General features: G+C 38.4%; 1 protein-coding gene across 5 annotated transcripts in view; it reads left to right on the forward strand.

Moving 5' to 3' along the window:
- The window catches only part of prpf38b (pre-mRNA processing factor 38B), a 30,762-nt gene that overhangs the window by 2,290 nt on the left and 2,078 nt on the right, over positions 1 to 26,394 (forward strand). The window contains exons 2-5 of one of the 5 annotated variants that reach the window (XM_072573785.1): positions 8,296 to 8,364; positions 19,374 to 19,525; positions 20,364 to 20,424; positions 26,086 to 26,312. In XM_072573785.1, the coding sequence (XP_072429886.1) occupies positions 8,296 to 8,364; positions 19,374 to 19,525; positions 20,364 to 20,424; positions 26,086 to 26,312 (509 nt within the window). The other 4 variants (XM_072573787.1, XM_072573788.1, XM_072573790.1 and 1 more) reach the window with 4 other exon arrangements.

Genomic DNA, 26,394 nt, shown 5'->3' on the forward strand with positions numbered 1-26,394 from the left:
TGGGAGATAATGACCAATGCATCCACAATTTCCATCATTCCTTCAGTAAAGGATCCGCTTTGTTGACATAATGCCAAGGTGGAATACATGGCTGACGGGACCTTTTTGGGGCTGCCATCTTATTCTAGCTTTGCCCATAGCTAAAAATTAATTTATTCAGCATGTTATGAGATGTGTCTGGGGCTGGTATGACTTCATTCTGGATCTTTTGGCCCAAAGGTGAAAACCCTACTACTACATCAGAAGTCTTTTTGGTCTCTCCACATATTGGGAAATACTTAATTCAATCAAGTGCTGATATTAGGATGCCAAAAGGTTGACTTGTGTATTCTATTGCAAATGCTTTTTCTGAATATGCTTTGCAGGATTTTTGTGTGGGGAAATTCTGTAAGCCACTGATCAGTTGCTAACACTGGAAATGAAACCATATTATAATATATTTTTAAGTTAAGTATTTGTGTAATATTAAAAGATTTAGTGGTTTGTTGATCTCTTTTATCTCAGGATATTTTTAACTCCTCTGCAGGTTCATAATAACAATATCCCATTAATTGCAGGTGGTCCATATGTTTTAGATGCAATTCTGGTAGTAGATTAATGTGTGGATTTACTGTGCTTTGTGGAGCTTTTTATTAAGGGAGACTTGGAGACTGATGCATGATCTTCTACAACTCAATGTATCCACTCAACCTTTACCCTATTAGGCAAATACTTCTTTTTCCATGTATTTTTATTTTTAGAGATGTTTAATTGATCTGAGCCAAAATGTTTTCTCTTTCCAATAGTATTTCCAAAGATTTTGTCAGTAACAGTCAGATTTTATTTAATGTTTACTTTTCATTTTAAGCTTCTGAACGAATCTAGCATTGCACAGACAACATGCATCTTAAATCTCCTTTCACCAGACATTGCAAATTTTAAAATTAAAGTTGAGATTCTTGGAAACCTAAACGTTACTTATACCTGGAGCATTTTTTTTTAAGACTTCTGGTGTGTTTTAATCAAGCTAAATGTGCTTGTTTTTCTCAGTGTTTGTTTTTTTTTACTCTACCTGTTTGATATTATGATGTACCTCTGGAGTAGATGGGATATGAACCTGGATCTTCTAGCTCAGAGGAGCGGACACTACCACAGCATCACAAGAGCCAAGCCCAGTGTTTCTAGGTATTTTCTGATCAACCTGTTAAGAAATACTATTACACAGTTTTGATGTAGGTGGGGGCTTGAACTTCAACTGAGAATGTGTAAAGGGTATGAGCAGGAGGGAAAGAGTTCAGTTCAGAGTTTTGTGAAAGAGGATCAGCTGAGCATGACTCAGATCAGATAAGAACTTCCAGTTAACAATGGGGTGCTGGAGGCAAGAATAATGGGTTAACAAAGTGGAAAAGCATTCATTATGTAGAGCCATTTAACAAGATAAGGAAACATTCAGTATGTAAAGTCAGTTAGCAAGGTGAAAAATATTCATTATGTGAAGCCAGTTAAGGTTAAGAACATACATTGTGTAACAGCAGATGGCTTAACCTTTACTCTTGATGCTCGCTAATTGTAATGGTCACCCAATCAATATGTATGTTGATTTGTTTGGATGTTCCTCCCTGTAAAATGACTATGTAATTCATTGAGAAACTGCTATTCCAGAGAAGAAAGAGAGCTCATGTGTGCTTGGGCAATCATTCTTTCTCCTTCCAGGGACTGGAATAAAGATGAAGGAGTTAAAACTATGCAAGGTCTCTTGGCGTTTTGCTTTGACTGAGAGGGAGGAAACGGGATGACAATACAACCTTCCCGTTCAGAATGTTCAATGTTTCTACGTTTTTCTTCATATCCGCAAGTGCTTTCATGTACAACCAGTGTTTTTACCACTACTTCACCATATAACCTTTCCCCTGTTATGCATCGTACTCAATGTCTCTGTATATTTTTAATCAACCCATTCAGACACATTACAACCCCGCTGAAGCAGGTAGGATTTGAACCTGAGTCTCCTGGCTCCGAGGGTGGCACAGTGGTTAGCACTGCTCCCTCACCGCGCCATAGACCCGGGTTCAATTCCCGCCTCGGGTAACTGTCTGTGTGGAATTTGCACATTCTTCCTGTGTCGGTGTGGGTTTCCTCCGGGTGCTCCGGTTTCCTCCCACAGTCCAAAAATGTGCAGGTTAGGTGAATTGGCCATGCTAAATTTCCTGTAATGTTAGGCGAAGGGGTAAATGTAGGGGAATGGGTCTGGGTGGGTTGCTCTTCGGAGGGTCGGTGTGGACTTGTTGGGCTGAAGGGCCTGTTTCCACACTGTAAGTAATCTAATCTAAATAACTGCAACACGAGTCGTAAATGATAACTTTACTAGAAATTTAGGTATTTTTCAATCAACTTGCTCAAATGTTATTACGTACCTCCAGAACATATGAGCATTGAACCTGGGCCTCCTGGCTCAAGGGTAGGGGTACTTCCACTGTGCTGCAAGAACACCCCTCAATGTTTCTAATTCATTTTAGTTAAAAACTATTTTATTTAACTTATTCTTCTAATCAACCTGTTCAATTATGTTTTTACACACCTCTGGAGCCGGTGGGACTTGAACCTAGGTCTGCTGGCACAAATAAAGAGATACAATCATGGCACCACAACCCTCCTTAATGTTTCTAAGAACTTCTATGCTGTTCAAGTGTGGGACTACATTGGGTTCAATATTGGAGGGAAGCTTGGGATGTTAGGTTCTTTTCCCAAGAATTTGCACACACCAACTTCTGCGAACAGTTAAAAGTTTATTAAAGCCTGTACAACCTAGGTGACCTCCTTTGACCCTCTTTGCAGGCCCTCTTTGAGCCAAAAGAGGTCCCAAATAAAGAAAACACAACTCCTTTATACAGGTCAGTTGGTAATGCTTACAGGTACTCTAGGAGAAAGTGAGGACTGCAGATGCTGGAGATCAGAGCTGAAAATGTGTTGCTGGAAAAGCGCAGCAGGTCAGGCAGCATCCAAGGAACAGGAGAATCGACGTTTCGGGCATAAGCCCTTCTTCAGGTTCCTGAAGAAGGGCTTATGGCCGAAACGTCTATTCTCCTGTTCCTTGGATGCTGCCTGACCTTACAGGTACTCTAGCCAAACCACCACATTATCCCAGATACAATGGTGGGATGAGGTCATCCTCTGAGATAATGTAAATGCCCTAATTCTGGGGAATCATTATGAAGACTATTTCCTGACTAAGATTCCCCAAGACAGTGTAGGTGTTATATGTTTATCTCCTAGCTTTGGAGCAGCCCTGTAAACGTGTTCTGGCTCCGCTACTTCCCCAGACAATGTATGTGTGATAGGCTTCAGCCTCTGGGTGATCATGCAGGCGAACCTGATTGGCAGTGGATGACTGTGAAAGTATTTCTAAATAGAAGGGGCTGAATGAGAGTTTAATTTGATAATAGTAGGGGAGTGGTAGCAAATGACTGTCAAAATGAAGTGTTTCGCATTGCTGAATGAATGTCGTCCCCAACCAAAGACAGTGCATTTTAATTATATTAATGTCCAGCGAGAGTACAATTTAATATTTTAACATTACAGGAATATAATAATGTGCCTTCAGTTTAGAATCCCTGAAATGTGATCTCTATGTATGTAAAGGTAAAATTTTCAGTTATACAGAATAAATGTTTGAGTAACTGGAAGCAGTAGGATTTGATTGTAGGAAGTGGATACAGAGTGCTTGGATCAGATTTTTATCATATTTTCATAGTTGGTATTTAATAGCAAATCATGTCTGTGCTGTGTCTTTGGAAGCACTGCTCATTAACTCTACTACTCTGCCCTTTCCCAGAATCCCTGCAATTTTGTTATTTCAAGTATTTATCCAACTCCTTTCTGAAAATTATATTTTTAGGCAGTGCATTCCATATCACTGAAATTTGTTGCATTTTGACAATAAAGTTAGTTCAAGTCTTGCCTACGAATCTTCTGTCAGTTGCTCTAAATCTGTGTTCCCTGCTTACTTGCCCTCTGCTACTGGAAACTATTTTGTTAGTTACTTTTGATCAAAATCCGTAATGATGTTTAATTTCTCCTCTAGCATTCTGATTTTACATTAAAAAAATTGTTATTTGTTGTTTGCTTTATGTGGAATACATCTCTTCACAATTCAAGTTGCGATTGTTGTGTAGTGATTTAATTTGTGCCTTGTGTTTATCTTTCTGAAATTAGTACTTGATTATATGTAGTATTAAACTTCGAGGAAACCTAGCACTACAGATCGCAACCCAGATTTCCAATTCACATTTTTGCCATCTTCATACCGCTTATTTTCACTTTCAATGTATAAGTTGTCTTTGTGCCAACCTCATCTGATCAGTGAAACCCTCCAAAGTGATTTGTTGTCTTGGCCAGCTTCCCATCTGCATAGAAATTTCATTTTTTTAAAAAAACTTGTTTCATGTACATCAGTTAATCCACATTAGCTTTCTGCCCCATAAATTTTAAAAAATCATTGTTCTAATTCTCCTGTCTGCCTCACTGTTCCATCCCCCATACATTAATAATACTCTCAAAATCTCTGAATTCTTCTGCAGCTTGCTCCATCTGTTTCACCTATGGCTATGATGCCCTTAATCTCACACAATTAAACCCCAGATCTCACTCACTCGGTCTTTGAGATATTTAACTTCTTTTGTTATTCCCATTGACTTAGTGCTTTCCTTTGTTTTTTTTAAGCATTTTGGGATTTTTTTGCATTCAAACTTCATTCCTGTATGAACAGAAGCTGCTGTTGATGTAATTAAATCCATCTTTTAGACTTTAATTTCCATTTGAAAGAATTGTTTCATTCATCAGTTTGATTTGATCTTAAACCTGGATCCAAGAAGTGTTTTTAAATTCTGATTTGCTGACCGTGTCAGCAGTAGCGCAATGGGCCATACGTTCAAGCCCCACCCCACAGACTCAAACACATAATAGAGTCTGACACAATGTAGTAATAAATGATATATGGGCCATGGAAGTCCTGCATTTCAGCTAAGATATTAAACTGATCCCCTGATCAGCTGGATATTAAAACTGTATGCAATTTGCAGATGAATAGAGAATTTTCCCAACTTCTTGGACAACATGTAAAAATCGAAAAATCTGTTTAGCTCATTATAGTTGTGGAAACTTGCTGTCAATAAATTGGCTGCCAGATTTGTTAAATCATGACAGTTCTTCAGATTTTGTTTGTGAAGTACTTTAGGAAGAGGCCTTTTTAGTCATCAAAGGGATTATGTAAATATCTATACATAGTACAGTTAGTTTTATAGCTGAGAATGGCTTGAATACATTTGAGGTCACTTTGGTAAATCCTGTGGTTGGCAGTGATAGTGTGGTAAGTTTGTATGTTAAGAAATTCTTCATTCTGCTTGAAAATATTCCAACCATTTTTTTTTGGCAACATAAATAGGAATAGGGATTTCAATCCCTTGAGCTTGCTTGGCCATTCAAGACAATCATGGCTGATCTCTACCTCAACTCCACTCTCTTGTCTACTCCTAATTTGTGTTAAGTCTCAATCTTGAATATACCCCGTGTAGCATCCACTTGTTCTGAGGTGGAGAATTCCAAAAATCAAAAAAACAAAAGGGATGTCATGTTGAGGTTACACAGGGTGTTGGTGAGGTCTCTTCTGGATTACGATGCACAATTCTGATCACCATGCTATGGGAAGGATATTATTAAATTGGAGAGGGTTCAGAAAAGATGTGCCAGGATGTTGCCAGTAATGGAAGGCTTGAGTTATAAAGATAGGCTGGGATGTTTTTCACTACAGCGTAGGAGGTTGAGGAATGACATTTATAAAATCAGGAGGCATGCATACAGTGAATATCAAGGGTCTTTACCTAGGGTGGGGAAGTTCAAAACTAGGGGGCATATTTTTAAGGTGAGAGGAGAAAGATTTTAAAAATGACATTGGGGAACTTTTTTTATATACAGAGTAGTTCATTATGTGGAGTGAACTGCCAGAGGAAGAGAGAAGCGGGTACAGTTAGCGCATTTAAAAGACATTTGAATGAGTACACAAATAGGAGAGGTTTGAAGGGATATGGGTCCAATGCACACAAGTGGGACTAGTTTAGTTTGGGAACATGGTCTGCGTGGACTAATTAGACTTGAGGGTTGCTTCCATGCTTTATGATTCTTTGTCTATCTCTCTCCCATGAAACTGTGTTGACTTGGAGCATATGATTTTCTAAATGTGTTATTAAGTAATCCAAAAGAGATTTTGGGATTTTCTGGATAATTTCCTGTTCACTACTGCTGACAAATAGTCTCTGTTAACTATCTTATAGTTTCTTTTGATGTTTTGAAGTCCTAAATTAAATTACAAATGTTAATCTAGATTGTTGCTTTAACAAAATTTGAGTTAAAATGGTGTGGATTTGGAAAGAGTCTTTTAACTTGAGTTGGAAGTTGGTAGATGGCCAACAGAAAGAATCAATGGTTATCTTTTCTGATTAATAGGGTGTGATGTGTGTATCAGTTTCTGGACCTTGATGTCTTGCATTATTCATGATATTACATGCAGAACAGTTATGTCCACATTTGCAAGTAACACTAAATTTGGAGTGACAGAGTGGTACAAATGGGAGCAGAAAATTAGAAAAGACAGTTTGAGCGAAACAAGGACAGATGGAGTTCAATGTGACCTCCTGATAAGTATTTTCTAAATGGTAAAGATCAAAATTGTTCACTCATCTTGAGTGATGGAAACTTACATACAGTATTCTCTCCAAAACACTCTGGATGTAGGGGCAATCAGAATATTCAAGATTTATCAGATTTTTGTTCGGTAACTGTATCAAGCAGGATGGAGCAAACAAACGAAAATTAATTGAGGTAGAGGCCAATCATGATTGATTGAATTAATTGGCTGAACAATTGCAAGATGTTAAATAGACAACTCTTGTATATATTTATACCACTATAGAAGGAAGCTGTGCTGTGAATGGCAGCCACTTCTGTTTTAGCCAAATGTATAATCCTGCTGAGAAAATGAAGAAGACCTCCTAAAAGTTGATTGGAAATTTGCAGTATAATTGAGTTGTTTGGGTGATGGTATTTAAACCATTAGCCTTACTGGTTGCTGGCTTATAGCTTGACTTCCTTTAAGTTATTCTCCAATATTGAATGTGCTCAAAATACTGCTACCAGTTTTATTGAAAGTTTGACCCATACGGAAATGCAATTCATCTTGTGATACGTGATTTTCTTTTCTCATTGAGACCAAGCAGGTGGTATTTCAGAAGCTGATCTCGAACACATATTTTTCTCTTTAAATGTTATTTATATGCAGATTCTTTTATTGATTATTTTATTATAAAATTATTTGAAATAGTATTAATGTAAATTACTGTAGCAGTCACCAAACTTTGTTTTTGTTTCTTTTCCCTCTGTAGCAGTTATGAAACCTTATTTACTCAAGAATATGTCATTTAGAATAGCAAAGTTGCTTTTTTCATTGCTTTAGATTGGTAGGGAGGAGGAAGAATTAGGAATTTTCTTGATGGAGTCTTCTTTAATTAAAATGGCATGTAAATGGCTTCATGAAAAATGGGCTCCAAATCAAAAAATGTATTAGTTTCTGTTGCTGAAAGTTCACCCTGTTTCCAAATGTCTTTCAAATTTAGCTGTTCAAAATACAAAGATGTGCAAATGTAGTATTCTAAAACCAATAAGCAATGGATCATTACTAGTTTGACTTGCAACAATAAAATTTGGTCAAGTTCATAATGACTTGCGACATGAGTAATAAAAATTTAATATGTTTAAATTTAAATAGTTTAATTTATAAGACTTCATCTTACTTCTGTAATAGGTTAAATTGTACAAACTTAGAAAAACACAGTTTTTGTTGCTGGGGTCAGACAAGCCCCTTTGGGTTTTTTTTGGAATATAGGCTTTAAGAAATTCATTTAAGTATACTGGGAAGGGTCGTGCATAGAGGAAGAAAGATATAATATGTGATTGTTACAACTGTGACTTTGAGGCATGGTGAAAAGCTTAATATCCAATCTAAATGTTTTAACTGAGTTTGACAAATTAAAATGAGCATGTGACAAATTTTCACAGTATTTAGTCAGTGCAACCTCTCCTGATACAGATTCCATTTTGTCTCATTCTGCTAGGTAATGAAGTCAAATCAATGTTGGTTGCAGACAACTAAAGTACATCCAAATTATAACCTAATTTCAGAAACAATCTAAATTTAGATTAGCTTGCTTTTTTATTGATGCTATTAACTAAACCTTTTTTTAACTTTTTTTTGCTTTTAAATTACAGGTCACTCATATTGAACCATGGGAGAAGGGGAGCAGGAAGACTGCAGGCCAGACAGGCATGTGCGGAGGGGTAAGTAGAAGTACGTGCTTTACTTTTCAAAAAATCTTATCTGTAGACACTTGCTTATTTGGTAATTCAGCCAGTGAGACATTATCTTGGAGACAGCAGTGTTGACATTTCAGATCAGTAGACATAGGAGCAGAGCTAGGCCATTTGGTCCACCAAGTCCTCTCTGATGTTCAGTGAGATCTTGACTGATCTGAGAATTCTCAACTTCATTTTCCTGCTTCATCCCATAATCCTTGACTGTCATAATGACTAAAAATCTCTCTGCATCAGCCATAAATATACTTAACACTCAGTATCAATAGCCCTCTGCAATAAAGCATTTCACAGATTCTAAAAGAAGAAAATTCTCCTCCAGACTGCCTTAAATCGGTGACCCGTTCATCTGAGATTATGTCCTCTGGTCCTAGACATTCCCACCAAGGGGGAGCAGCCTCTCTAGATCTTCGCTGTTGAGTCCCTAAGATTCTTGTATGTTTCAATAAAGATGCCTGTCATTCTTCTAATCTCCAATGAGTAAATGCCCAACCTACTCGACCTCTTGTAATAAGAAAATCCTTCCATTCCCAGGGTCAATCTAGTGAACCTTCTCCGACACTGGTATTGGATAAGGGGAGCAAATTATTTACACTATTCCATATTCTGTCTGATTAGTGCCTTGCATAGTTTTAGTTATGATTTCCCTATTTTTCATGCTCCATTCCATTTGAGATAAAGGCCAATATTCTATGTCAATTCCCTACTACTTGCTGAAATTGCATGCTGGCTTTTTTGTGATTCATACACAAGGATCCCAAAATATTTGTGCTGTAGCTTTCTGTAGTGTCTTCTCATTTAAATTATTAGTTCATCTTTTCTTCTTGCCAATATATTTGACCGTATATTTTCCCACATTGTTTTCCATTTGCCAGGTTTTCGCTCACGCACTTAACAACATACCTATATCCCTCTGTAGATTCCTTGTGTCATCCTCCCTGCTTGCGTCCCCCATCTATTTTTGCACCCTCCAAAAACTCAGCAAATTGCATTCACAACCATCATCCAATAGCATGTACTGTAAATTGTCAAAGACCTTCAAGAAAATTGAAAGGCGAAAGATAATTCATCTGGAATGTTCACTATATTCAGCAATTCAGGCAGAATCTGTGGAGGATGATGAATATTTCCAGCCTTCCTTGGTTTCCTTAAACCCCCTATTAATCATATGGTGTTGATGCTTTTGAGTGACTGCACTTGAGGCACAATTTATTTGTTAGGTAAAAACAATGACTGCAGATGCTGGAAACCAGATTCGGGATTAGTGGTGCTGGAAGAGCACAGCAGTTCAGGCAGCATCCAAGGAGCTTCGAATCGACGTTTTGGGCAAAAGCCCTTCATCAGGAATCAGTTTATGCCTAATGCCTTCAATACTTCCCAGTTACATTTTGTAAAATTCCACCATTCTTAGCTAGTTCATATTCAGCATAATGTCATTTAAGTTTTGATTCCAGGAGCAGAATTATTGTGAATGAACCTCAAACTTCCTCTTCTACTACCCATATATTGTCTTACAATTCATTTGCAGTTTTGTCTAACACACATTCTGATGGTTGTGACACTTATCTGGAACAGATTTGTTCTGATTCATCTGATTTGATCATTGCTTCTATGTTTTCAGAGTAATTGTTCACAACACAAGTTTGGACTGTGATCCATCTGTATGCTTTGTTACATTGGTGTCATGCACGTGTGCAGTTGCACCTGTAATCATCCTTGCACCATAACATTACATTTTAAACTAGCTTCATATATCCTTGGATAGAGAGGAAGAAAAGGAAACAAAAGTGAAGGGAATCTTAAATCCTTCAAGCGGTATTGAGGACTGTAACAGCTTTACAACCTCTTAAACATAATCACTGATACTATAGATATTTAAGCGAATTGGGGTTTTATATTTTTTAATTCTTGCAGTTAATATTTCCCCGAAAGGTTTCTTTGTAATTCCGAAAGCAATCTGGTTATAACTGTGTAATTACCTTTTATGTTAGTTGCTTCACAATCTGTCTTTTAGAATTTCAAGTCCCCTCCTCAGGCATTTTCTCCTTTTCGAAAGACAGTATTGCATAAATACAAATTCTTTTATGAACTTGGGATATTCCAAATTGCTTTCCATCCAATACTTGAACTGTTGTCACTATTGTTATGTCAAAGATGGCAGCTAATTTGTGACTGCAGTTGGAGAAAAATGGGTATAATTTGTTTTTTATTCTGAGGGTTATCAGAGAGTACTTGCCACCACCCTCTACATAGTGACATGGATGCTTTTACATTTACCTAAGAAGGCATACTGGTTTCATATTTTATTCTAAAGAAAGTGTAGGACCACCAGTGGTATGAGCATAGGTAATGTGATCAAAGTCTCTTTTTTTTTAGGACCTAAAACCACAAACCTCTGATTTAGAAGTGCCACTGAGCAGAGGCTGATTGCCCAAGGCCGAAGAATTCTAAACTTGTAATAAAGGTTTAGCGATAGATGTAAAGAAAAGCGTCCCAAATTTAGCCAAGTTCTATTTTTGCATGTTTTACAGTTCTCTTTTCTGGTTCTCCCATTCTGTCAGTTTCTAACTTACACAAGTTAGGCATGCTTTTTTCATTTCGTTGTTAAAACTCTTCTATTCTTCAGACCTATATTTATTTGTCTAATGAAAGCGAAGTGTCCCTGATTTACAAACATCCAACCTAAGAATGCAGTCCCATGCAGAGGTGTAATTTTAAATGTGACATCCGAACATTTGCTCCTTACGGATGGCTACTTAATATTGTGCTGATTTCTGTATGAATGGACTTGGAAACCCATTCACGACCCAGGGACTGCCTGTAGTTCTTTCCAGAGACACCATCAACAATCATAATTGATACCAAAACCTCATGCCATGTTACAAATATGGCAGGACATTGTGTCATTATTAAAAACTGAGCTCAGTAAGCTATTTTTCAAACATTACTGAGTAAATGAAATACTTACATTTGTATTTTTTTTTGCAATTGTAGGTGTTCTCAAGTATTTGTCTTGCTCTCTCCAGCATTGGTTATCTTCCTTGTTAGTCTGCTTAAATGTTTAGTGCTTGTGTTAAGTTCTTTTTCCTGAGATCGTTACACAGTTGATGCAACTGCAACACACCAACTACTGTGAACAACCAAAATTTTATTAAGCAAGTACAGTATAAGCTGTGGAGAAACTCTTAACACTCTTTGCCATGCTTGCAAAGAACTTCGAGAGGCCTTTGACCAAAGGAACAAAACCTTTACATCACAATCAGCAATGCCCACAAGACAATCCCCAAGGCACTCCCCCATAGTCACATGTCACTCAAGATACAATGCAGTGACCTAATTATCTCCAGAAACATTATAATATAAATCACCCTTAATGGTCAAATCTGTTGCAAATCGTTTTTTTTAAACTACAAAAAATCCTATCCCCCAGGGGATAGTCAAAATTCCAACATTAATGTTCTTATTGGTTTCTGAATAGGATGATGCAAATATAAGTTATCTCTGAATGATAGGAGATGGCCATGTAAGTGGCTCTGAATGACAAGGGATAGGAATGTAAATTCACTTGCAATCTACCTGAAAGTCACAGGCACCCCACCCTAACCTTAGGACATCCAATTTCCTGCAGATCAGCAGAGCAAATTAACTCTTTAATGCCACACTTGAAATCACTTATACAGAAGAAATAATACAACGGAGGAGACAACTATCTCTTGAATCTTCGGCTCTTTGGAAGCATAATCCAGTGAATCTCATGCCCTCTTGCTATTGCCCCATATCTTTGCAATGTTTTATCCAGTTTTATTTAGAAGGCTGCAGTTGAAATGAATCAATAATTATATCATATAATGTTTTCCAAATGCTAATCACTCACTCCATAAAGGGCATTTTCCTTTTTTTTTGGGTCTGTCTCTTTACCAAGCAAAAATCTGTGCTCTGCTATTATTGACCCTTTAGTTGTTGAAAACTGTTTTATTTGTTTATGGTAATTCCAACCTTTTCATAATTTTAAAAATCTCTATCAAATTTCTCCAGAGCATTCTCTGTTCTAAGGAAAATCGTCCTAAATTCTCCAGTACATGTAATGCTAATCCCTCCTCCTAGGAACCACTGCAGTAAATCGATGGTACTCTATAAATCATTCATGTCATAGAGATGTACAGCATGGAAATAGACACTTCGGTCCAACCTGTCCACACCGACCAGATATCCCAACCCAATCTAATCCCACCTGCCAGCACCCGGCCCATTTCCCTCCAAACCCTTCCTATTCATATACCCATCCAAATGCCTCTTAAATGTTTCAATTGTACCAGCCTCTGGCAGCTCATTCCATACACGTACCACCCTTTGCGTGAAAAAGTTGCCCCTTAGGTCTCTTTTATATCTTTCCCCTCTCACCCTAAACCTATGCCCTCTAGTTCTGGACTCCCTGATCCCAGGGAAAAGATTGTGTCTATTTTATCCTATCCATGCCCGTCATAATTTTGTAAACCTCTATCAGGTCACCCCACAACCTCTGACGCTCCAGGGAAAACAGCCCCAGTCTGTTCAGCCTCTCCCGATAGCTCAAATCCTCCAACCCTGGCAACATCCTTGTAAATCTTTCCTGAACCCTTTCGAGTTTCACAACATCTTTCCGATAGGAAGGAGACCAAAATTTCACGCGCTATTCCAACAGTAGCCTAACTAATGTCCTGTACAGCCGCAACATGACCTCCCAACTCCTGTACTCAATACTTTGACCAATAAAGAAAAACATACCAAACGCCGCCTTCACTATCCTATCTACCTGCGATTCCACTTTCAAGGAGCTATGAACCTGCACTCCAAGGTCTCTTTGTTCAGCAACACTCCCTAGGACCTTACCATTAAGTGTATAAGTCCTGCTAAGATTTGCTTTCCCGAAATGCAGCACCTGGCATTTACCTGGGGGGGGGGGGGGGGGGGGGGGGGGGGGGGGGAGAGATCTATAATACAATCCTAATAAGGTGATCATCCCTTTCTTCTTTCTCAGTTCCACCCAAATAACTTCCCTGGATGTATTTCTGGGAATATCCTCCCTCAGCACAGCTGTAATGCTATCCCTTATCAAAAATGCCACTCCCCCTCCTCTCTTGCCTCCCTTTCTATCCTTCCTGTAGCATTTGTATCCTGGAACATTAAGCTGCCAGTCCTGCCCATCCCTGAGCCATGTTTCCGTAATTGCTATGATATCCCAGTCCCATGTTCCTAACCATGCCCTGAGTTCATCTGCCTTCCCTGTTAGGCCCCTTGCATTGAAATAAATGCAGTTTAATTTATTAGTCCTACCTTGTCCCTGCCTGCCCTGACTGTTTGAGTCGCTTCTGTTCTCAGCTGTACCCGTCTCAGATTGATTTCTTTCCTCACTATCTCCCTGGGTCCTACCCCGCCCCCACCTTACTAGTTTAAATCCTCCCAAGCAGTTCTAGCAAATTTCCCTGCTAGTATCCCCTTCCAATTTAGGTGCAATCCATCCTTCTTGTACAGGTCACTTCTACCCCAAAAGAGATTCCAATGATCCAAAAATGTGAATCCTTCTCCCATACATCAGCTCCTCAGCCATGTATTCATCTGCTCTATCCTCCTATTCCTGCCCTCACTAGCTTGTAGCACTGGGAGTAATCCAGATATTACTACCCTTGAGGACCTCCTTTTTAAATTTCTGCCTAACTCTGTGTAATCTCCCTTCAGAATCTCAATCTCTTCCCTTCCTATATCGTTGGTTCCAATGTGGACAATGACCTCTTGCTAGCCCCTCTCCCCCGTGAGAACATTCTGCACCCTCTCTGAGACATCCTTTCTCCTGGCACCAGGGAAACAACACACCATTCTGCTTTTTCTCTGCTGGCCACAGAAACATCCGTCTGTACCTCTGACTACAGAATCCCCAGCACAATTGATCTCTTGGAAGCCAGTCTCAATACCAGAAACTTAGCTGTTTGTGCTACGTTCTCCTGAGAATCCATCGCCCCCTACATTTTTCCAAAACAGCATACCTGTTTGAAATGGGTATATCCACAAAAGACTCTTGCCCTAGGTGCCGACCTCTCTCACCCTTCCTGGAGTTAACACATCTATGTGACTGTATCTGAGACATCGCCCTTCCCCCCCCCCCCCCCCCCCCCCCAATAACTGCCACCTATCACATACTGTTGCTGTTGCAAATTCCTCATCACCTCTATCTGTCTCTCCAACTTATCACTCGATCTGTTAAGATTCGCATCCAACAGCATTTATGGCAGATATAATCCGCAGTAACCCTTAAACTCTCTTTAAACTTCCACATCTGACAAGAAGTACATATCATTGCAAAGGCCATTTTTGCTCCTTCACAATCTACAGACCCAGAAAATAACACCGTCTTATTCCTCTTCAACACACTGCGCCAGGTTAAATTCAGAGCTATGGCTTGTATTTTAAGTTTAATCAAAAGACTTATCTCAAAAAACATATCAAGAAAAAACCCACTGTACTCACTAATACAGCCTTCCTCTTGGACAGACTTAAAACAACAATTTATTTATCTGATTCTGTTGTGAACTTCGCCCAAACCGGATCCTCCAAGATTAGTTGTGAAATTCACAGTTTGTTAATTTTCCCAGATGCAGTGCGGTGTCCAGCGACACATGAATTCAAAAACAGCAAAGGCAGTAATTGTGCAAGTTCTCTTGCGCGCTCTCCCTCTTGCGCGCTCTCCCTCTTGCGCGCTCTCCCTCTTGCGCGCTCTCCCTCTTGCGCGCTCTCCCTCTTGCGCGCTCTCCCTCTTGCGCGCTCTCCCTCTTGCGCGCTCTCCCTCTTGCGCGCTCTCCCTCTTGCGCGCTCTCCCTCTTGCGCGCTCTCCCTCTTGCGCGCTCTCCCTCTTGCGCGCTCTCCCTCTTGCGCGCTCTCCCTCTTGCGCGCTCTCCCTCTTGCGCGCTCTCCTCAGCATGTGCTTCCTTTGTCTGCTCTTCTCCCTTTTAAAAGTGCTGTTGTTTTGACTATCATTTTTTTTCAAAGTTCCAAAACAATGCAACAGCATATAAAACAGTAATTTCTGCTCCTGGAATTTGAGGAAATTACCTCAAAAAAAGGAGCAGTTCTTAGCCAGAAATTTTTCCCATCCTCCATCTTGGATTATATGCTTCTTAAAGTGAGGTAACGCAGAATTACACACCACACTCCAGCTGAAATGGACCGGCGTTTATACCTGTTTCATGTAGCCATGTGGCTATTATACTGGCTCTACTTGTGATAACATTTGCTTTAAAATCTGCCTTGCTGACCTGTTCTGCCACTCTCCAGGAATAGTGCACAAGTACCTTTTGAGTATTTCTGTTCATGCATCCTCTGTAGCCATTCCTAATTTGGTCCAAGTACATCTTGATGAATCAATTGTCAGGAAAATCAATGTAGATCATTAAGAATCAACATGGAGTCAAGAGCCAATGTTTGTACTCCTTTTTGTATCTTTGTAAAGATTAATTTGTATTTCCAATGTTTGCAGTACTACTGATGATGCATAAACTGCCATTATCCTTTCTTGTAGGTGCATTTTGGTTTGACTGTGTTGTTTATTGTATATTAATATATTGTTACAAGGATGTTTCCCTGTGCAGATGCTTAGACCTAGAGGAAACAGTTCAAAAATAAGGAATCTTCCATTTAAGAATGAGTCAAGAGTTTATTTGAGGATTGAGAGTTTGTGGAAGTTTTTTCCTGGACAGTATTTTTGATTGTAGAATTGGTGAATATGTTTAATGCATATATAGATTCTTAATTAACAATTTTGAGTCAAAGGATAGAGGAGCTAGCGAGGAAAGTGAGCAGAAGCCGCAATTGGATTGAATGGCAGAGCATGTCTGCTACTTTTGTAAGTTCTGCTGACGCTGGGTTCACATTGGAAAAACATCTATTCATCAAGAATTCAAAGATAACCGGCAACATTTGCTAGTGCTGAGGATGCAAGATGTCGATTAAATAACCTTTTCCTCATGTTTCATTGAACGTCTCAAGGGCACAGGATTTTTAAATTGCATATTATTTTATCTTTTTGTACTAGACATTGTCACCTTTTATAGCAGTTTTATTTTGATGCTTATTTTCTCAGGATTTGTAAATTGCTTATTCACTCGAGAAATCTTGCAATTGGCTCTTTAGTTTTGATATTGGTGAACAAGTGAACTATATTTTAATTGACGTGAAATTTGCTGTACGCTAGAGCAAACAAAATCTTGTTGGCCAACCAAAAGGATTAAGTTGTTAGGAGTTAATTCATCCTGCTTCACCTGGTTTAAACTCTGAATTGTTTTGTTTGCTTTAGTTTGACCTTAATTAAGTCTTAATCTAACCAACAGTTATTCTCTGACTTCTTGTTCAACAGGAATTGCACAATTAACAAAGTTGTTCCCATTAGTTTTGGATACTTCCCAGTTGTGTTTCATGTGTCTGATCTGTTTCAAAATGATGCTTTGTGTATTCTGAAATGCCTTTCTTCCTCCAGCACCTCTAATTAACTACAAATGTTTAATTTTCCTCTTTCAAATTTAAACTTAAATTCAAAAATGTTTTCTAATAAATTTGCAGTTTATGAAATTGCACATATTTAAACTTCAATTATTTTTACTGTATTATGGATTGGCAACTTGTAGTAGAATTCCTACCCACATGTAAAGTTATCAAAGTACCTGTCATTTGTTGAAGTTATTAAAATTGTTTGATATTAACATACCTACAGAATTCATGCAGTTGCCCTCCAGAACGACTTCGCTTATTTTATGTGTCAACCTCTGTATAAGTTAGTAACAACTTCAATCATATTCTCTCCGGTTTTTTTGTGTAGGTTGTTGTCATAGTAAACTGCTGCTGGTTTTTCAGAGTACCTGCATAATTAGAAGAACCTCGATTATCCGAACGAGATGGGTGGGCACGATTTCGTTCGGATAATATGCCTTTTCTCTGGGTTTTGAAGTTTTTTAAGGAGACATTCAGGACACAAGGCAGCAGCCATCCATCCACCCTGCCCCCTATCCGGGGCAACCAGACTGGATACCAGCAACAAGATTGCTGCCTTTTTGGGGATGAGTCTCCAAATGGAGCACGCACACACAATTCTTTACTGCAATTTTTTTTACCAGTTCTGCCTTTGCACTGTACAGGATGACGTTGAAGAGATTACCTGGGGAAACTGGGTTTAGGGTACACCCCTCTGTAGAGCTCCAGGGAAAGTATTTGGCAGGGGGGTGGGGGAAGAGAGCGGTAGAGAGGGCAGTCATTTGGAGGCAGTGTCTGTTTAATCACTGTAAACAAAAGACACGATCAGTGTTGGAAACACGTCTTTGATGTAATATTTCTATCGGGACCTCAAGATCTCCTTCGGATAATATTTTATAAGAAAAATAGGCTAGGAAATCATCAAAGGACAGTAGATATTTTGAATCAAATCACATCCAATTCAAGGAAAATATTTTCAATCCATTATAACCAGTTGAAAAAATTAACTACTTACAACCACTTCCTTTCCTGTAGTTACTTTGAAGTGCCATGATATCTAATACCTTTTAAGCAAGTGTTAAAATAGTGGGTGGAAAGGATTTTTTGAAAAGGGGAGAAACCTAGTTACGTAAGATGAGCAGTGGAAACACTCATACTAGTTTCCATGGTCACAACTCCTTGGGAGGGAGTGAATTAATAGATTTGTGGCAAAATAAAGTGAGCTCGAGTGAAATTGCATTTAGCAAATCAGGCAGTATCTATATAGAGAAAAACAGTTCATGTTTAGGTTATTGATATTTTGTCAATGGTTTACAAAATAGAATTTTATTTCAGACATTTATATGTGCCTATTGGCAAGGGCAGCATTTATTGCAAATCTATATTTCACTTTGGAAGAGAAATGGTGAACTGCATTTTGAACTACTTCAGTTATTCTTTATGGTGCAAGGACTCACTCAAGTCTAAGAGGGTGTTCCTGAGCTTTGTTCAAACTATGATAAGGGGATGATGATTGCTTTATATTTTTAAGTTTGGCTGATGTTGTCCTTGATGCTTTCATTTGCTGGCTGACAATTTCTATCCAGGCAATGGGCTTGGGAAGTGAATTTGTTGAAGCTTTCACCTTGCAATTATCAGAACTAATACTTTTATTGGGGGAAGAAAAACTTGAAAAAGGAACACCAATTTTTACAGAATGAGAAAAAAGTGATTGGGGCCATGGGAGTGCAGCTGGAGCAGGTAGTTAAGCAAGTAGATTCTGATCAGTCAGTGTTGTCAGAATGTAGCAGAGATTGGTAGTTTCCATGACCCCATTTTATTTTCCCCAATGAGAAAATGCAGTGCATGTATAAGTTCCTTTTGACTACATAGATGGAGTTCTGTATGTTAATTAGTGGCTTTTAGCACATGTAAATACGTCACACAATGAGCTCGACTGAAAATCTGAAATTGGTTTGCAATTTAATTGTGTAACGCTGTTAAACCTTAATAAAATGCTGCATTGCATCTTGTAGGTGCATACATTGCCATCATGTGTCAATGTTAGACCAAATTAGCATTTAAAGTGCACTGGCTGCCATTCAAGTGGCTTGATTTGTGCTGAATGTGTTCAACTTCATAAATGTTCTGAATCTGCATTCATCTGGCAAGTGCAGCGTATTCTATAATTTTCAGATTTGTTTGTAGGTGGCGCAAAGGCTTTAGGGAATCTGGAGTCAGGTCACACTAATTGTCGAATATCCAATCTCCTGCAGGCAGTTTTTGTGATTGGTCCAAATTAGGTTTCTGGTCAGTGATAAACTTTGAGTTCTTTTGAGATTTTTAAGAGCAAATAGCTGTCCTCCATTATTGAAGATGATCAGTTAATCCTTCTCACCTCACTTCCGATCCAAGTATTGTCTCCAAAGGGAGAAAATAAAGTGTTTACTGAAATAACATTCCATGTAGGCTCATACAAAATTGTGTTCTGATTCCTATTTCAGGTACGGGGTGTTGGAACAGGAGGCATTGTTTCTACTGCCTTTTGTCTGCTCTACAAGCTATTTACCCTAAAGTTAACTCGTAAACAAGTGATGGGTCTAATAACACACACTGACTCTCCGTACATCCGAGGTTTGGGATTCATGTATATTCGGTATGTCTGTTTTTTGTTATGAGTAATTGCTAAAAAATAGATGACGTAAAATAATGTGTATCTAAGTAGGGTTTATGTCGATTATGCAAAATTAATTTTAACCAATCTAAAGCATCAGAGGCATATGAGGCAGGCAGGTAATGGTAGAAGGGACCGTTGAACAGCGAATCAAGCCTCAATGCTAATGCTCCCTGCAAGCAACTCACGAAGCATTGATGCAATGCATCTTATACTTAAGAATTTTAAAGAGATTTGTCTTGAACCATCAGTCAGTGTACTTCTGAATGTATTACAGTGATAGTTGGCTGCTGTACTTTAAACAACATTAGTGTTCTAGGCAATTTTCCGTTTAAAATGCTTGAAACGGAGGAATGATTTACTGTTGAGGGTGTGCACCAGAAAATGGGATCCACATGTTAAGATGTTAGAGTCTGAAAGATAAGTTTGTTAGTCAGGACCTTCATTTGGTATGTATATGCTTTAGTTCAGTATGCATGATTGTAATGTCAAAAGAAATGTGAAGCTCTTAAGGGTGCTTTATTTTGGAAATGCGTAACTAAAGCATGAGCCCCTGTAAATACACTTGCTGCCTTACTTGGGTAAAAGTAGATATTCTGAATTTGCCATGTCCTGCATATGTGATTTGCCAATTCTCCTTCAGTCTGGCATTTGACATAGCATGGCTCCGGAGTCTATAAGTTGGGGAGCTATGTCAAGTGGCCAATATGGCTACGATCTGCAGAAATCAAATTGTAATGTATCAGACTTAACATGCCCATCAGTGATAATTTGTTCTGTCTGTGTATTTGTAATTTTTTGAATATCTCTTATTTTGAAGGTACACACAGCCCCCAGCTGATTTGTGGGATTGGTATGAACCTTTTTTAGATGATGAAGAGGTATGTTGGCAAGGATTGTGTTTTTCATTGTCTGGGCTTACGGACAAAAAGTTGGACTTTAGATTTATCTTTTTTCAAATGAATCTATCTCCTATATATTGAAACATTGTAATTTGTAGGTGTAAATGTTTGTATTCATCTGTGAGGAGTAATATTTTCCGTAAGTTTTGTGTTCATTTGTCTGCTCTACAAGCTATTTACCCTAAAGTTAACTTGTAAACAAGTGATGGGTCTAATAACACACCCTGACTCTCCGTACATCCGAGGTTTGGGAATCATGTATATTCGGTATGTCTGTTTTTTGTTATGAGCAATTGCTAAAAAAATAGATAACGTAAAATAACGTGTATCTAAGGAGGGTTTATGTTGATTTTTGTGTTCATAATTCTGTTTTATTTGTTTTGTCCTGGATGCTGTGACTTAATAAATTGACTGATCCCATTAAGAATCAAATGTCATATAATTAGGGGACCCTCCAAGCCACTGAACCACTGTTCTGGAATCCTGTAGACTTGAATTCATGGGAATGTAGAGCTGACTCCAATTAATGCTTGTAAGAGACTCCTCTGCTAAGTCCAGTTTGATTTATTGCAGAATGGGAACTTGAGGTTATAGAGACATAGAGATGTACGGCATGGAAACAGACCCTTCAGTCCAAGCTGACCAGATATCCCAACCCGATCTAGTTCCACCTGCCAGCACCCGGCCCATATCCCTCCAAACCCATCCTATTCATATACCCATCCAAATGCTTCGTAAGTGTTGTAATTGTACCAGCCTCCACCACTTCCTCTGGCAGCCATACACATACCACCCTCTACGTGAAAGAATTGCCCCATTGTTCTCTTTTATATCTTTCCCCGCTTCCCCCTAAACCTATGCCCTCTAGTTCTGGATTTCCTGACCCCAGGGAAAAGACTCTGCCTATTTACACTAACCATGCCCCTCATAATTTTGTAAACCTCTATAAGGTCACCCCTCAGCCTCCGCTCCAGAAAAAACAGCCCCAGCCTGTTCAGCTTCTCCCTATAGCTCAAATCCTCCAACCCTGGTAACATCCTTGTAAATCTTTTCTGAACCCTTTCAAGTTTCACAACATTTTTCCAATTGGCAGGAGACCAGAATTGAACGAGGTCTCCTTAGTCCCAGAGGACCACAGAACTGCTCTCTCTCGTTAGAGATTGATTTAACCTGAGGGTGGTCATACCTCAGGTGAGGTGAGAGGTTTCGAAGGAGGGTCCTTTGTGGTAACCTCAGCTTGTACATGAATTGAACCCATGCTGTTGGCATCACTCTGCATTTCAAACCAGGCAAAAAGTCGTGCAGCCAGTTGAGACAACAAACCACTTAGGTTCTTGATAGAACATTTCAGTTCTCTGTTTAGAAAGTGAAGAGAGATCTTGGGTACTGTTGTTATAACAACATCCTGCGCTATAAAATGCTATGGCTACCTGAATATAGTTGCCTCCAAAATGTGTTGCTTTTTAGATAGAGAGATACTGAACATACAAAAAGGGACAGACAGTTGTCCCGGCACAGTGTAACGTGCACACTATACTGGGTGGAAAGAGTTAGCAGTGACAATTTTTCATAACTGTTGCCCAATTCAGGGAGAAACTGGAAAATTCTTCATCTCAAACTAGTTGCAAGCCATCACGATAAATAGCAAAACAGCCACAATTTTTATGTTGAGATATTAAGTGTTCTTAGGGTCTCAACTGCTTTGAATATGTATAGAAAATCAACATTCACTGCAGATGCTAGCAACTTAGTCACAGTTTGACAGTGAAAACTACTTCCTCACAACTAACCTGGACTCAGCAGTCGCATTTTCACCATTGATTCGAAAATGTGTTAGTTCAGACTCTGCTACAGGACTTGAGCACTTAGTCAAAGCTGACAGTGAAATGTAATACTAAAGGGCTGCTACCTTTGGAGGTCCTGCCTTTAGAATTAAGCATCAAATCAGAACTGTCCATCTCTTGCAGATGTTCCTGTAAGATGATGATCCGGGATGTTTTTCCCAGTACTCTGGCCAAAGTCATTAAAACTGATTTTCAGCTCTTGTATCTCATCGCTGTCGCCGAGGCTCTGCATTGTGCAACTTAGCTCCCCCACAATTTCCCTACTTTACAATAGTGACTATACTTCCTAAAGTGTCTCATTAGTTAGAAAGCACATTGGGATGTCCTGAGATTGTGAAAGACGCTTTCTTTAATCTGTTGAAGTTTTATTTTTGATAAGCTGGTTGTATGCTTTTGTATCTTAAATTTAATATCCGCTAATCCTTCCTGATTTACCTACTTTAGGGAGTTAATCCTTCTTTTAACATCATTGATCGTGTCTCAAACTGTGCTTTTCCACTTTAAACATCATCAGCTCCACGTGTCTGTCTTAGCTAATTTAATGGCTGTGGGTTTGTCAGTTCGAAAGCCTTCCCTCTAAGTTGTTCCAAGGTTTCAATACCACTATTGTGTCAGGATAAAAACCTGACAGTATGCTGGATATAATCTGGCTCAGACCTTCTGCATGTAGAGCATAGGAAAGCATGAACATGTTGCAGTCTTCAAAGTTAGCAGACATCAGGAATAGGCACACTACCCACAGTATCATGATTCTCCTGTGATCTAAGACATGTAACACTATACACACCATTGTATCACTTGCAGTTTTTTCATGGTTTCTCAATGCAGTCAGAATTGCAGAGCTGTGAATGTTCTTCTGTGTGTCAAAACTTCATTAAACACTGTATGGTTTGCAGTCTGGCCACCATATAAAAGGATTTAGGGGCACTACAGGGAAGACTTACTAGGATGTCAGAAATATTTGGGTGCACCCATCAGGAAAAAATTGGGGGTATCTGTTGTCTCTTTTGAAGAATAAATAGTGACCCATTAGTAGCCATTAAAACTCTGAAAGGTTTTGATAGAATGCATCTGAGGGCAAGGGGTTTAGATGGTTGCATTGATGGATTTAGATAAGTAAAAATGAAATTAAAAAGTTGGCCTAGACTGCGTAGGTCAAAATGTTTGCTTCTGTGCTACTTATCCAGTATAATCCAATTATGGATTTATTCAGTTTCTTACTAAGTTACAAAAGATGGTGAAAAGAAATGCGTGTCATTCAGATCTTTGCACACTCTGCCTTGCAATATCTGCTACTATTAAATTCTTAACTTTCTGCTTAAATTCTGAAAATAAACCAGGTTCACAGTTGGATCTGGCGACTGCACATACTGTTTAAAGTTTTACTAGGTAAACCTTTGACAGAATAAGTCTCAAGCTTGGTGAATTTAAATTGTTTATACTTCATGGACAATTGTTTTTTATGCTAAAGTACAAACTCTGATTTTTACTATCTTCATATTTTATTTAAGCACATATATTAATTGGATGAAAACAGTGCTGATAAAAAAAGTAAACCTGGCAGCATCTGCACAGAGCGCGAAACATAATATTTCAAGTTGAAAATAATTTTTTTTAGAACTGCAGTCATATTTGATTCATTAAGGTAGCTTCTCTTCCACAAATGCTGAGTTTTCCATCACTATAGCTTTATTTTCACATTTCTAGCATCCACAGCATTTTGCTGTTAATTTGTTAGCTTTATAGATTACAGAAAATTGAGTCCAGATTACCATTATATCAACAAGTAGTGGTAATTCTGATTTCATGAAGTGTGTCTGCATATGATATTACTCATACCTGCATTTTTTTTTAAAGGAAGATTTTACAATTTTGTTTTAACTCCTGGAAAAAGAACAGTACAGTATTACACTATAGAATTTTGGGCAGTGATTACCAGAGGTTATTGGTACCTATATGCAACAATTCATTCCCATCCCTATTAATTGCATAACTTGTAACCTATATCATGAGGCAAAAAAACTATCCTAGACGTTATTACGAACATTAACGAGAATATCTTGTTCTGGTGTAGTCTCTGTCTTTTTCCATGAAATGTCAGCAAAAAAGTCTATCTTTCTTTGAATTGATTTAATTCCAGTTTATATTTTGTGTGTAGCAAATAGTTTACTCTGAATATCTTAAATATTTCCTATGTTTAAACTATTTGCTGGTGTTAGCTGTTCTTTGCTTCTACTTAAAGCTATGCATTTAAAGTCTTGATTGGTTCCTTTTGTAATAATTTTAGTTATAGGTGTATTAGGAAACTTATAAGATACATGCACAAAAGCATCCAGACTAAATCCAGTTAATTTGTGGTTGGGAAAAGGAAAGAAAGGTGATACAGCAGAGACTTTAATAGTTATGTAATTATTCCATCCATGTCACGGACGACTTAAAGTCAGAAGTCACACAACACCAGGCCAACAGTCACCTGACGAAGGAGCAGTGCTCCAAAAGCTTATGATTTCAGATAAACCTGTTAGACTATAACATGGTGCCATGTGACTTATGACCTTGTCCGCCCTAGTCCAATACCAGCATCTCCACAACATAGACATTTTAAACTGTATTTATTCATACCAACAAAAATAACTATTGCATTTAAAAGAACATTAGTTTCTGTTGAATGCGTTTAAGAAGTACTTTTTATTCTCCCTCCATTTTACCTATCTGCAGTGCCTTGGTAGTACTGGACGCGCTCTAAGTAGTGTACTGAAATGCACTGTTAAGACATGAAGCTACCATTCTGCCTGTGATTACATCTGCCACCATCGGAAATTAAAATTTGAGCCTGAGTTGAATGAAGCTCTGAGACTGCTAGCAAATAAGCTAATTGCCCTGTTTTCTTCTTTAGATCTTCATTGGGCAGCAGGTGAATTTGGAAATGTAGCTGAGCAACACTATTGATTAATGTGTGTGAGTGCAAGCGCTTATTTTATGTTTAGACTGTCTTTTTTGTTTTGCTAGCCTAATAAAATCTGATTTTCCTGTGTGCTTGCACTGTAGGTGGAAACTGACAATAGCTGACTAACATGTCCTGAGCTGTGAGAGGGCATGGCAAGGAGGCAATCATGCGGTAATGACCCTTTTCCAAAGATGATGGTCATTGTGGACGATACAGTTTCAAAATATATTATATTGAATGTTAATTGATAATACCTCACTGCTTCATGGCAGTTGGTTTGCTATTGCTTCAAAAAGTTGTTTTAATGTTAAGTTCAGTGAGTATCACAACATACAAGATGAAAATTGAACAGCGTGCCCTAGTTTTCAAATTTAGCTGTTATCCTTGTATCTTCGTAAATGCTAATTAAATTTGCATTGCTGGTACACTAAGTAATTTCTGTAAAATCCTACCAAGATTGGTTGTGGGAGGTTTTTCCAAGCAGGATTATTAAAATTCAGCTTTAGATCAAATATTATGGGGTTGCTTTGTCAGTCCTAGAAAGGATTGTACCTAACATTTTACATATACATGCAAAACAGTTTGCATAAAATGTTAGTGGATTACAAAGTTTCAATAGGAACAGTCTAATTTTTTAACCATTTTATTACAGGCCTCAACATTAATTTTGGGATAGGCTTGAAAGTTTTGCAGGTAGAACTGCATGTGAAAATGAGTAGTTTACATCAAAGGTAGTACATTCTTTTTAATCAAAAAGCTGGGGTTCTGCAATTGTTTCACATGCTAACTCAAATGTTAAAGGTGAAAAATCTGTTTTACCAATAGTATGATAATTGTTATGTTTTTCAGGAGCTAGATGTAAAGGCTGGTGGAGGATGCGTCATGACAATAGGAGAGATGATTCGTTCCTTCCTTACTAAACTAGAATGGTTCTCTACCTTATTTCCAAGAATTCCAGTTCCTGTTCAAAAGAATTTGGACCAGTATCTTAAAACTCGACCAAGGAAGATTGCCAAAAAAGATGGGAAGGATAGCATGGAAGAGCCAGAGCGCCTTTCAGAGCGTAGACATTCAAGGTAATGCATTTGAAATTATTTAAATGCCACAGCTTAGGTTAAATATGCTACTTCTTAAAACATATAGAATTTTATGGCAATT

Source organism: Chiloscyllium punctatum, chromosome 7 (assembly GCF_047496795.1).
Source record: "Chiloscyllium punctatum isolate Juve2018m chromosome 7, sChiPun1.3, whole genome shotgun sequence".
Classification (NCBI taxonomy): Eukaryota; Metazoa; Chordata; class Chondrichthyes; order Orectolobiformes; family Hemiscylliidae; genus Chiloscyllium; species Chiloscyllium punctatum.